General features: G+C 51.7%; 1 protein-coding gene across 1 annotated transcript; it reads right to left on the bottom strand.

The window, feature by feature from the left end:
• Positions 1 to 1,196: 1,196 nt before the first annotated feature.
• LOC144128037 (uncharacterized) lies at positions 1,197 to 8,616 on the bottom strand. Its single transcript, XM_077661085.1, has 2 exons — positions 8,319 to 8,616; positions 1,197 to 1,886 (listed from the first exon to the last, which is right to left on the bottom strand). The coding sequence occupies exons 1-2, from the start codon at positions 8,507 to 8,509 to the stop codon at positions 1,403 to 1,405; spliced, it is 675 nt and encodes a 224-aa protein (XP_077517211.1). The 5' UTR covers positions 8,510 to 8,616; the 3' UTR covers positions 1,197 to 1,402.
• Between the last annotated feature and the right edge of the window lie 4,760 nt (positions 8,617 to 13,376).

The raw sequence follows: 13,376 nt of genomic DNA, 5'->3' as shown, positions 1-13,376 counted from the left end.
TTCTCTCCTTCCGTCCAATGCCTCGAGTAGAAAGAAGTTGCGAACCTGTCTCGACTGCGCCCGTTGCGATCCTGCCGACTGCGCCAGTTGAGTTCCCCTTCAGGTGGTGATGAGACGAAACACCTTGTTGACGATGAAATCGGGGTTTCTTGATGACCCGATGGTTATAACTCGCAAACATTCACGTTACTCGAAGCAAGGAGAAGGTTAGCTATTTATTTACAACATAAATAAAACACGAAGAAACAAAGCAAGGAGAAAACTATTTACATGACTAAACCATTGATCAGACGAATTCAGCCCCCGTTCAAACCAGAGCGCTTGTTTTAAACCATGTGTCTCCGCCCTTAGCGGGGACAGCCACCAATAAGATTACAAGCGACGCACCCCACCAATCAGTTTGTTAGGGAAAGGAAAATAAGGTTTCCGCCAACTAATCACAGATTGGGGAAAGAGAACTGGTTAAAAATTTGAGAAAGGAGAGGTTGCAATCAAATACACAAACACCACAAACGCGACCACCCTCCCCCACGGCACCCACGGCCCAGCCGTTACCACTTTCCTATCTTTCGCACACGCGTCAAACATATGCCGACGAAACGATCCATAAAGTGTTTACAGAACACACCGCAAGAGAAGACAGTCGTTACGGGAATAGTGGGTTTCCGGTTACTCGCCTAATACTCACCCGTATCTCCTGCGCCACCGAAACCTCGTAAACCCCTTGAAAACGAACACATGTAGACAGCTGTACATGGTTAGGCTTCTTTAGAGGGGCTACGGGCTATGCCCGTGACGGCGCGAAGTAAACAAGGACGTCCGCCGCAAGCAGGGGAGGCCGTGACGAGGACGGGTCTCTTTGTTGGCGACTTCCGACCCCACCGGAGCGGCTTTCCTTGCTAACACACGACCAACGAGTTCGCGGAAAGGTCAGCGAACTCCACAATGAATGTCAAATATTTACCAAACATGGTGCTCAATATGTGCTCTTGTTCACTCAGACCTAAATGTGAATAGACAGTATGCACTAATGACACAGTTAGGATAGCAGAAGCATTTCAACAAGCATGCTTACTGTCATATGTAAAAGAAGTCGCTATATGCTGGACAAAACACTTTTGCCACCACAAACACATGGCAAACCTGTAAGAGCACCCGATAAATGCAGCGAACGAAAGCAACAACTATGTGCTAACTATCAGAATTTGTTGTTCATCAGCTGTGAAGACAGCAGGAAATGTGTGCGGCACTGCACCAGTAAACAGCTACAGTCGTGGGACAGCACAATTGCTGCCTGCACCACGGGCTATGGTGGATGATATCCAGGTCTTAAAATCATGTGGGCTGTCCGACTGCTGGTATGTCAGTGGAGAGCCTACTGGAGCAAGGCCTGCCTTTGTCTTTACCGAGGAACCTGCGCGTCCCGCAAAACAGCGGCAAAAGGAAGGTCACCCAGTGCCTCCAGCTCAGCACCAAGTGACTGGATTGCGGCTACATGGCTAGCTTCAGCCTGGTAGTCCAGGCTTGCACCTGAAAGGCGAGCAGTCACTGGCAACTGCGCACCGCTTTCAAGTGGAGCTCGCCAGTCCACGTCGAGAACACTTGCAGGCTTGATGCCTTTCTGTCTTGGGCGTCTCCAATGCTGAGGCAGCTCCGTGCAGGCAAGCTCTGGTGGTGGCTCTGCAAATCCCTGCTCCTTCAATAGGGCTAGCAGGCGTACTGCTGCAAGGACGTGACTGCAGGCTCCACTCTTTCCGGCTGGGCATTCGCAGGCAGTGCTACGAGGCACGCCGGTGGTAATGTGAAAAGAGATCTGCACATTGTAGGGACGGCCACTTTTCTTCTGACTGCGGAAACATGTGTAATGCACGTGGACGATACCAAGTCTGAAGAGAAAATCCAAAACAGTGCTGTGGTACTCATGAAGTTCAAAACTTACCCTGTAACACTGGTATGTGCATTGATGGGAGAGTGCCCAAGAACCCGCACATCTCAATACACATAAGATACAACTCTTGCGTAAAAACCTTACGACCAGTGTTTGTTTCATGATTAAAACTGCAATTAAAAATTGGCTCTAGCAATCAGTAAACGCTGGTCTGGTAACCAATACTTGTTTCTGTATAAGCAACGTTACCACTCGAAAAACAACGAGATGAAACTAAAAATCAAATCCTGGGGTTTTGCGTACCGAAACCACCATATTGCCGCACTTAGTTTAGCCATCACGCTACCGGCTCCCCCGTGCGGTCTGTCTTCGACCTTTGTCGTGCGCCGGACATCGTCCTCTTCTGCTCGGTGCTAGGCCCTGCCGGCTACGCTCTGCGCAGTGTGCTCGCCAGGTACTGTTCTGCCAGGGATTGAACGTCCTACCGGCGTCCGTGACATTTTTGGTGCAGCTGCTGGGTACGATCTGTGTACGAAGCGGTCCCAGGAACCTCCAGCGCTCAGCCACACCCCCTGGAAACGACACCTGTCCACAAGTCAAGCCGCCGCCTGAAAGGCTTAGCTCCCGAGTACAATCCCCTCGCCGCGCCATCCCGCAAGATGATCTCTACGGTGGCCAGCCAGACCTTCCAGCAAACTGTGAGTTCGCACCGCTGCTTCTTCATTCACCTCGTACGCCCGCGCCGTTTCATGGTGACAAGTTTGAAGATGTGGAGGACTGGTTGGACGGGTATGACAGGGTCTCTGAATTTAATCTGTGGGACGAGGACCGCAAGCTTCGGAACGTCTACTTTGCCTTCCAGGACGCCGCCAGAAAACCACGAGTCTGCCATCCACACCTGGCAAGACTTCCGGCGCCAGTTGCTGGATACGTTCAGCAGCAACGAGCGGAGGGAGCGTGCTGAATTGGCCCTGCAATCGAGAGCGCAGCAGCCAAACGAGAGCGTGGCGATGTTCGTGGAGGACATGACCCGGCTTTTCAACCGCGCTGATCCTTCGATGTCGGAAGCCAAGAAGGTGCGCCATTTGATGCGGGGCGTCAAGGAGCAATTGTTCGCTGGGCTCGTGCGCGATCCTCCGGCTACAGTCGCCGATTTTGCAAAGGAGGCGGCAGGCATGGAGCGCGCCCTGCAGCAGCGGTTTGCGCACTACGGCCGTTCCTCAAACATCACTGCTGTGGAGTGCCACATGCCGAGGCCCGGGGATGAGAACACCTCCCTCCGAGAGCTCATCAGGAGCATCGTTCGCGAAGAGCTGCAGAAGCTTCGCTCTGTGGACAGCCTCCTAGTTGCACCGCCATCTCGGAGGCTCTCCGTGACGAGATACGCCGCACGGTGCAGCCCACTCCACCGCCGCCACCGCCAGCGCCCTATGTGATGACATACAGCGAGACATTGCGAAGTCCTGCGCCACCACCGCCGGCGTTCTACTCTCCTGCACCTACCGCGCCGTCCCACCGATTCCCGCATACGACAGCGCTGCCAGACGACCGCCCACCCGTCACGAAGGCAAACATGTGGCGAACGCCGAACAACAGGCCCCTGTGCTTCCATTGCGGCGAAGCAGGCCACATCCGTCGTCACTGCCCGTACCGCCGGATTGGCCTGCGCGGCTTTTCGCCCGACGCACCCCTGCCGCCCTATGGTGAACGACCCCGCGAGATCGATCAGTACCTAGCGGCCAACGTCCCACCTGTACCCACTGCCCAACGTCAGTCCAGGTCACCGTCGCCTCGACGGTTTTCTTCACCAGTTCGCCAGTCCTACGTCCGGCAGTCCTCCAGCCCGCGCCGGGAAAACTGAGGACGGCGACCCCCGGAGGTAGGGCCGCCGTCACCGGACATAATGACGAACATCCTCCGCTCACCGACGTTAGCATGCGACCCGACCTCCGACCCCACGCCGCGACGACCTTTCGACGCCCAGAGACGCCTTCTTCGCTTGACGCCTCAATTGGACAATCTGAACGACCCTTAAGTCCGACGACTTTTCGACGAACGGAGACGCCTCCGCTTGACGCCCCAACTCGACCGCGAGAACGATCCCCTAGTCCGACCTCCCTCACACAGCGTTTTTCTGACGGTGACCAAGCTTCTGCTGAAATCTCGGTCATCGTTGATGGCCGCCGCGTGACTGCTCTCGTAGATACCGGCGCCGATTTCTCCGTCATGAGTCGTGGCCTGACGCTTGTCCTGAAGAAAATACTGACACCTTGGCCTGGAACACACATCCGGACAGCTGGAGGCCATCTGGTGACACCGCTTGGCGTCTGCACCGCTAGAATGGAGATTCGTGGTGTCACCTTCACTGCCTGCTTCGCTGTATTGGCTCATTCCTCGAAGGACCTCATCCTCGGGTTAGATTTTCTTCGGGAAGACGGTGCGATAATCAACCTCCGCGAACTTGTGACGTTCTCACCTCATTGTGCCATAGCCGACAGCAGCGAGCCCGATAGGCCTGTTTTTCGCGTGTTTGATGACAATGTCACGCTACCACCACGCTCCAGTTTGTTTATTACGGTGGAATGCTCCAACCCACGCACTCCTCACGGGGTTGCGGAAGGTAACCTGTCGTTACTGCAGAGTCAACAAGTCTGCGTTGCGCGGGGTGTTACTTCCCTCCGCGGACAGCGAACGCAGCTTTTTGGTACGAACTTTAGCGCCGAATACCGCCACTTGCCGCAAGCAACCGCCATAGCCTATTTCGATGAAATTAGTGACTCAGTCTCCCACTGCGCCTGCTCCCTCAACGATACCCATGCATCGACGTCTGACGCCCCCGTTATGACTGACGTGAACCCCGACCTAACCGCCGATCAGAAACACCGCCTCGACATGATCCTCGACTCTTTTCGTGACTGCTTTGCGACCACTTCTAAAGTTCGACAAACATCGGTCGCTAAACACCGCATTGTGGATGAAGGCGAGCGGCCTATACAACACCACCCCTATCGAGTGTCTGCGAAAGAACGGGAGGTGATTCGGAGGCAGGTTGAGGAAATGCTCCGCGACGAGGTTATCCAGCCGCCAACAAGCGCGTGGGCTTCGCCCGTTGTGCTGGTCGCCAAGAAGGATGGCACTCTCCGATTCTGCGTAGACTATCGTCGCCTCAACAAGATTACTAAAAAGGACGTTTATCCGTTGCCCCAAATTGATGACTCGTTCGATCACCTGCGTCATGCCCGATACTTTTCCTCTCTTGATCTACGCAGTGGGTACTGGCAGATCGAAGTCGATGAACGTGACCGTGAAAAGACCGCGTTCATAACGCCTGACGGTTTGTACGAGTTCAAGGTGCTCCCCTTTGGCCTGTGTACCGCTCCTGCCACCTTTCAAAGAATGATGGACACTGTCCTGGTTGGCCTCAAATGGCAGTCGTGTCTCGTCTATCTTGAAGATGTGGTTATTTTCGCTGCGACCTACGAAGAACATCTCAAACGCTTGAGTGCAGTATTGACGGCCATCCGATCAGCCGGTCTATCTCTAAAACCCGAAAAATGCCACTTCGCGTACCAACGGCTTAAGTTTTTGGGCCATGTTGTGACACCTGAGGGTTTCAGCCCCGACCCCGACAAGACGGCTGCTGTAGCTGCGTTCCCGACTCCCACTGATAAGCGAGCTGTGCGCCGGTTTCTTGGCCTCTGCGCATATTACCGACGCTTCGTGCAAGACCTCCAGGCCGGCTGAGCCTCTCACACGGCTGACAAAAGACGATCAGCCTTTCGTCTGGGCACAGGAACAGCAGGACGCCTTCGAAAAGCTCCGCAAACGCCTACGAACAACGCCCATTCTTGCCCATTTTGACGAGGAGGCGGATACAGAACTTCACACCGATGCCAGCAACATTGGCCTCGGTGCAGTCCTCGTCCAGTGGCAAGATGGTGTTGAGCGTGTGATTGCTTACGGCAGCCGCACGCTGTCTCGGTCCGAGGCCAATTACTCAACCACTGAAAAGGAGTGCCTAGCTGTTGTGTGGGCGATAACGAAGTTCCGGCCCTACTTGTATGGTCGCCCGTTTCGGGTCGTGAGTGACCACCACTCACTGTGCTGGCTCGCGAATCTTAAAGACCCCTCGGGCCGGCTAGCTCGTTGGAGCCTTCGCTTGCAAGAATTTGATGTAACAGTTGTCTACAAGTCGGGCAACAAACACAGCGATGCAGACTGCTTGTCCCGTGCTCCTATCCCGTCCAGCTCTGATGACCTCGAAGAAGAGCCCCTCTTTATAGATGCTCTGACCACGTCCGACCTCGCTCAACACCAGAGGGACGACACGGAATTGCGGCCACTCATCGATTATCTTGAGGGTACCGCCTCGTTACCGCCTCGTCTATTCGCGCGTGGCTTGTCGTCGTTTTGCTTGCGAGATGGCGTTCTCTACAAACGAAATTACGCCCCGACGGACTCTGGTTACCTGCTCGTGGTTCCAACGGCACTCCGCACTGACGTTTTACAGGCATGCCACGACGAGCTTCCTTCCGGCCACCTCGGGTTTTCTCGAACGATGGCACGAGTTCGTCACCGTTATTACTGGCCCAGGCTTTCTGCGACTGTCAAGCGTTATGTACGTACTTGCCGCGAGTGTCAACGTCGGAAGAAACCACCTTTCAAGCCGTCTGGCTTGCTCCAACCCATTGCTCCGCCGAGAATTCCTTTCCACCAAGTCGGCATGGACTTACTGGACCCATTTCCCACGTCATCATTGGGTAACCGGTATATTGTGGTTGCCACCGACTACCTCACCCGGTATTGTGAGACGAAAGCCCCTCCCCGCGCCACTGCTGCTGAAATTGCTGACTTTTTCATCATCAGCATTGTCCTCCGTCATGGCGCCCCTTATGTTGTTTTAACTGACCGAGGCACAGCGTTCACGTCCACGCTTACTCAGGAAGTTATGCGGCTCAGTGGCACAAGTCATCGTAAGACCTCAGCTTACCATCCTCAAACCAACGGCCTAACCGAGCGCCTCAATAAGACTATCGCTGATATGATTTCTATGTACGTCGACGACGACCATAAGAACTGGGACGAAATCCTTCCGTACGTCACGTTTGCCTACAATACTGCCCTTCAAGAGACGACGGGGTTCACGCCATTTCGTTTGGTACACGGTCGTGAAGTCGTGACTATGTTGGACACGATGTTGTTGCCCGATATTGCCCGCCCATCCGTTGCCGACGCTGATGCATTCGTTCGCCATGCAGAGGCTGCCCGCCGGCTGGCTCGGCAACGAACCTGCGTGCGGCAAGAAGTCGATGCTCACCGCTATAATCTCCGTCACCGCGAAGTCATTTTCCAGCCTGGCGATCAAGTGTGGGTTTGGAGCCCCATCCGTCTGCGCGGTCGCTCCGAGAAGCTTTTGCGCCGTTACTTCGGCCCCTACGAGGTACTCCGCCAACTCAGCGACGTTACGTATGAAGTGCGCCCGCAAGGGAGTGTTCGTTCTTCCAGACGCCCGCCGACATCCTAAATTGTGCACGTCGCAAGACTCAAGCCATACCATGCCCGCTAGGACAACTCTCACCACGTTCGGTGCCTGGCATTCTGTTAACACCAACACGTGGCTCCCCCTCACTGTCAGGCATCGAGTCGATGCCTTTCCAGAGGGGAGGGGCAATGCCGCACTTAGTTTAGCCATCACGCTACCGGCTCCCCCGTGCGGTCTGTCTTCGACCTTTGTCGCGCGCCGGACTTCGTCCTCTTCTGCTCGGTGCTAGGCCCTGCCGGCTACGCTCTGCGCAGTGTGCTCGCCAGGTACTGTTCTGCCAGGGATTGAACGTCCTACTGGCGTCCGTGACAATATCATCATAAGGCACGCTGCAGTGAAGTGCTCCGGATTAATTTAGACTACCTGAGGTTTTTAACGTGCCCTAGAACGCTAGTACGTGTACAGTAAAAGGGCGTTTTTAAATTTCGCCTCTATCGAAATGAAACCGCCGCGAATGAGACACGATCCCCCAATCTCGCACTAAGCAGCAGAGCGCCTTAGCCGACTAAGCCACTGCGGTGGTTGAGAGAAAACTGCAAGAACCGATTTGCAAAGCAATATGCATCGCTCTGGGCACGTGGCCGTTCGATTTCATCGGTACGTCTGTTTCGCAAAATGTTTCTGCGACGATTCGGCGTCCGCCCCTTCAACATATAGAAACCGGTCGCGCCTTAATATAACGTTACTCGCGCTTGATGCTTCCGCCCAAAAACGCTCCTTGAAGCGAAGAAAGAGAAGCTCCCACTATTCGGTTGCGACGAAACTTCCATATCAAGTGAGCGAGTTACGACTTTGGGTATGCGCGTAATGGAAGAGTACAGAGCGCCGAGGCAACGCTGGCGTCAGACACCGTTCGCAGAGTATGTCTACAGTAAAACGTTTGCTTACCCCGAGTCACATGTGTTCGTGCGAAGCGATGACGGCGACCAGTAGGCCCCGATGGCAAAGGTGTACGCCTTCTTGCGTTGACGGCAGAGGGGCCTTTTTGGTCGCACAACCATTCCAATGTGCGCTCCGAAATATGAGGAACGACGGTCAAGTTCGTCGTCCAACCTGAGCTGCTCAGACTCGGAAAGCATAGCGGCTGATACGTGACGAGAGGTCTTGCCATCGTATAAAACTTTCGCTCAAATACAAATAGACCTCAACACGGCGAACACGCTGGCACATGGGCTGGCAGCTGAACTGGCTGAACACTCGCTGCAACATAGATGGCGACCAGAATTTCGGTGCCCAGTGTTGGCAGATGACCAAGCAATTTTTTCATATGGTCTATTCTAGAACGCAAAGCTGAGATAGAAAATGAAGGCTCAGCGAGGTAAAAGAGAAGCGAAAGCTTCAGAACTTTCCCCGGAAATTTCGAGCGGATCTGTATAGAATAGGAGCTAGACCAGGGCGAAAGGGCGATGGTGTTGGTGGCTAACCTCCCTTGTGATATCGGCGCCGTATTAGCGCTGCTGTCCGACGAGGACGCCGGCAACTGCGAAAAAGCGAAAAGTACCCACTTGCGCTTCTTCAGCATTCGCGAAGAGACCGACTCCAAAGGTAGAAGTGATGGCAGCAGACAGCGTTCCCGTCGGTGCGTCAGCGACCAGCCTAAGAACCCCGCGTGGTCAGCTAGGAACACAACTGTTGCTCAGAAGAGCAGAGACAGGGCCGGTTCTGGCCATGACACAGATGCCGCTTCCTACTGCTTCGTGCATAGGGCCTGTTTTTTCGCGTTCTTCACGGCGGTTCTGGAATCTTGCGTGTTGGAGTTGATGCCTATTCGCCGCTACGGGTGACGAAGCGATACACACTCAAGAAGCAGAGACCGAGGTCATGGCGCTTCTGGCTGCCATCGCTCAGCTTGACGCTGACATCGAGCCGTCGAAAGCCGGTAACCTGACGTCTCCATCTCTCAGTCTTCAGAAGCATACTTGATGCCGTGAGTCACTATGCTGCTGGAGCCGGTGACTTTACCATACATCCCGAAGGTAGAAGTGATGGCCGCAGACAGGGTTCCCGTCAGTGCGTCAGCGACCAGCCTAGGAACCCCGCGTGGTCAGCTAGGAACACAACTGTTGCTCAGAAGAGCAGAGACAGGGCCGGTTCTGGCCATGACACAGATGCCGCTATGGCAAATGAGGCAGAGGTAATGCGCAAGAAATACTGTAGTGAGCTTGTATGTCGCCACACCGAAAGTCAGCTTCCCGGGGAGAGCGTCACGGAGAGTCACTTGATAGCAACGTTGAAGCGGGAAATCAGAGCGCAGCGTTACCTGAAAAGGGCGATGTCGCTCAGGTTGTTGCTATAACCTGAATGGTAATAACGCTGCTCCGAATTGCAGGCTTCAGGAAAGCGAACTATTAAGCTCTGCAGACATTGTAATCCATGCAAATTGCTTTTGATTTTCCGACTGGCAGTAAACCATGAATAGTGCCCGTTGGCAGCGGGGCACAGTATTTGTGGCTGCACAAACAGTCTTGAACGCGACGAGCGCGTGAATTTCTCAAGGTCAGATTTTTCTGGTAAGACAAAGGCTGGTAGGTTAAGGGAGGCGAGCACCCGGATAACTAGAGACGCACGAAACAGATCCGTCAGGGAGTTTCTAACAGGCGGGGGCTGCTTGAAGAAAGCTGACACGAAAGCTTTCACTAAAGAGAAAGATGTGCGTTTCAAGTACACCGTAGGTGTGAAAGGCGATCAGCATTGCAACGGTCCGACATCTTCACCGCGGCATAAAAATCTGAAAGGTGTCGCGTGTGGGACAAACCGACTAATACCCCGGTCACACGGCCAGTTTCAATGACCCTCGAGTCGAGGGCCTTTGAGATTCTCAATCGCCATCGAACTCGTCGCTGCCACACGGCAAATCTCACTGGCCCGAAATGGTTCTCGTGTCTTACGCCACTGACGCGTTGCGCCACAATCGCTACTTTCGATATTGCACAAATAGGAAAATAGTTTCTACAAACCCAAATTATAATGTAATAGTAATATTAGACTTATTTTTTACTCATAGAATGCTTATAGTTATTATTGAAGCCTAATTACGTTTTCTTTTAAGACATTTTCTTTTGTACGATTTGCTGTCGAAGTTTTGTAACGCTTTGGAAACGCTGACACCGCTGGCGTTTCCGTGGTCGGTTTTCTTTCTAGCTACTCCTTCATGCACAGGTCGTGTTTTTTCGCGTTCTTCACGGCGGTTCTGGAATCTTGCGTGTTGGCGTTGGTGCCTATTCGCCGCCATGGGTGACGAAGCGAGACACACTCAAGAAGTAGAGACCGAGGTCATGGTGCTTCTGGCTGCCATCGCTCAGCTTGACGCTGACATCGAGCCGTCGAAAGCCGAGGCAGATGGGATTGAAGAAGAGCTGGTGTGTGTCAGCGCACTGAACGCGTCCATATTCGCATGCGGCAGGACCGTGCACCGCGAAAGGTGGTGTTTTGACCGGAATACAAAGTAGTTTGAGGAGACGCTGCCGAAGCTCGGCGAGAGGTAACTTCAAGTGCGCGTTTCGTGTCACGCCTGCTACCTTTAGATACATTGTTTAAACTGTGCGACCGCTTCATGAGAGGCCAGACACCAACATGAGAAGCTATCCCTGACGACAAGCGAGTCGCCATCGGGTAGTACCGGCTGTGCTCTTCAAGCGAAAAATTCAGTATCGCAGAGTTCTTCGCCGTCCGACGCTCGACAGTGAACCAGGCCTGCCACGAGCTATACGAAGTCCTTGTTGAACTCATGGAAGATGACTGGGTGAAGATGCCGACGCTGGACATTATGCCTGAACACATCAGGGAAATCAACGCAGCGCACCAATTTCCGCAAGCGGTCGGAGCATTGGACGGCTGCACTTTCCCGTGTCATCTCCCTAGGAAAACGCCGTTGACTACAGGAACTACAAATGATGGTAAGCAACAATGCAACGCAGGACAGCTGGTTGATCATATCTCATACTTGTGCTATACTAAAATACAGAAAGGGACCAGATGACACAGACAGGAGCGCAAAACATACACTACACTTGTTAGTTATATTGATTTTAATGGCGCAAAAGCAACTGAGGCTATGATGCGCCCAACACACGGTTAGAGCTTTCGATAAAGGTTACGCTATTTATATCTAAAGTTTGTTTAAAACATTGGCTTCTCTGAGAAACTTAAAAATGCTTGAAAAATCAACCAGTGCTTGAACACCCTAAAATAACATGGGGTGTGGTGGGCTGAATTCATTGTAGAATGTTGTGAAATATTTTTTCCTCAGTTGTTCCAGTTTTGTGCATACAATAAAAATGTGGTTTACCATGAGTTCATCGCCACACATTTCGCAGAGAGGTTTGTCTCTTTTGTGAGTAAGAAGTTGTGTGTAAGGTGTGTGTGCCCAATGCGTAGTCGACACGAAATAACTTCTGTAAAACGTTCCTGGAGTTTAGATGATCTCCATTCTCCCAAAACGGGTTTTATAGAATGTAGTTTGTTGTTTGTCTCTTCTTCCCATGCAACCTGCCACTTATTCCTGAGTTTACTGTGCAGTAAATTAGAAAAATACCTCTGTGGTATGTTAACTTGTTTTATATGACCAATTCGAGCTTGCGCTGCGCAAGCATCTGCTCTCTCATTACCTAAAATTCCAACATGGCTAGGGACCCAGCAGAATATAATGTTATGTTTTTGCTTTGTGATTTTAACTATGTTATGTATGATTTTTCCTATTATGGGTTCAGCAGCATTTGTAGAGTGCAGCCCTTTGAGCACACTCAGTGAATGGGTGTAAATGATGCTATCTTTTATGTGTTGTTTTACTATTTGTTCTACGGCTACAAAGATGGCATAACACTACGCAGTGAATACCAATGCATACTGTGGTAATCGTATCATTTTTTTCATTTTTTCCTTGAATTACTGCACTTCCGACATGACTTTCTGTTTTTGAGCCATCAGTGTAAAATTCAGTGTAGGTGTCATATTTTTCTTGTAAGGCAAAGAACTCTAGCAGTATGTGCTTGTGTGGCATTTGCTCTTTGTTTACGTGTGTCAGTGTGAAGTCACACACCGTAGGAAGGCTGTACCATGGTGGCAGATATTCATGTCTTTGTGAAATATTCGCTAGGGCGTCCGGCACTGCTAACTCTTCACATTTATCCTCAAAGCGCATTAGTGGCCTGATAAATGTGGTTTATTATTGAATAATCTTCTAGATGGGCACTTGGTAACAATTGGATAGCAGAGATGTTTAGGAAGAGAACGGGTTTTTAGGATGTACGTGCATGTAAGTGTGACTCTTCTATCCTCTAGTCTGGGCTCATTAGCTTCAACATAAAGACTATTTACCGGGGATGTTCTATATGCTCCAGTTGATAGGCGCAGACCAGGATTATGAACAGGGTCCAGTCGTTTCAAGTAGGATGCTCTTGCTGAACCTTATACTATGCACACGTAGTCCAGCTTGGAGCGCACCAAAGAGCGATATATATGTAATAGGCATGCTCTATCGGACCCCCACCGTTTTCGCGAGAGTACCTTTAATACATTGAGGGCTTGGGATGCTTTCTATTTAAGGTTGTTAATGTGAGGTAGAAATGTAAGTTTCTTGTCAAAAGTGACGCCTAAAAATTTATGTTCTTGTTTGACAGGCAGTGTGGTTTGATTCAAGCACAGGTTGCGATCGACCTGCAGGCCTCGTCATAATGAGAACAGAACAGGCACTGTTTTTTGAGGAGAGAACTTGAATTCATTTTTTTCTGCCCAAGCAGCCAGTTTATTTAGTGTGATTTGTATTTTTCTATCGCAGGACACTATGCTGGAAAAAGTGTATGCTATCTGTAGGTCATCTACATAAACTGAATACATTACGGACTTGGGTATTACTTTGAATAAAGAATTCATTTGAACTATGAAGAGTGTCGTACTTGTCGTACTTAAAATGCATCCCTGGGGTACGCCATTCTCTTGTGTGAATGT

Source organism: Amblyomma americanum, chromosome 4 (assembly GCF_052857255.1).
Source record: "Amblyomma americanum isolate KBUSLIRL-KWMA chromosome 4, ASM5285725v1, whole genome shotgun sequence".
NCBI lineage: Eukaryota > Metazoa > Arthropoda > Arachnida > Ixodida > Ixodidae > Amblyomma > Amblyomma americanum.
Note: the sequence above shows the minus strand (reverse complement) of the source record. Positions and strands in the feature narration are given on the sequence as shown.

Excerpts from the sequence above, each read along its gene's own strand:
- LOC144128037 (XM_077661085.1), bottom strand. The coding sequence starts at position 8,509 with ATGCTTTCCGAGTCTGAGCAGCTCAGGTTGGACGACGAACTTGACCGT. Across the intron at positions 1,887-8,318 it reads ACGAACACATGTGACTCGGG|ACTTGGTATCGTCCACGTGC; the intron begins GTAAGCAAACGT and ends TTTTCTCTTCAG.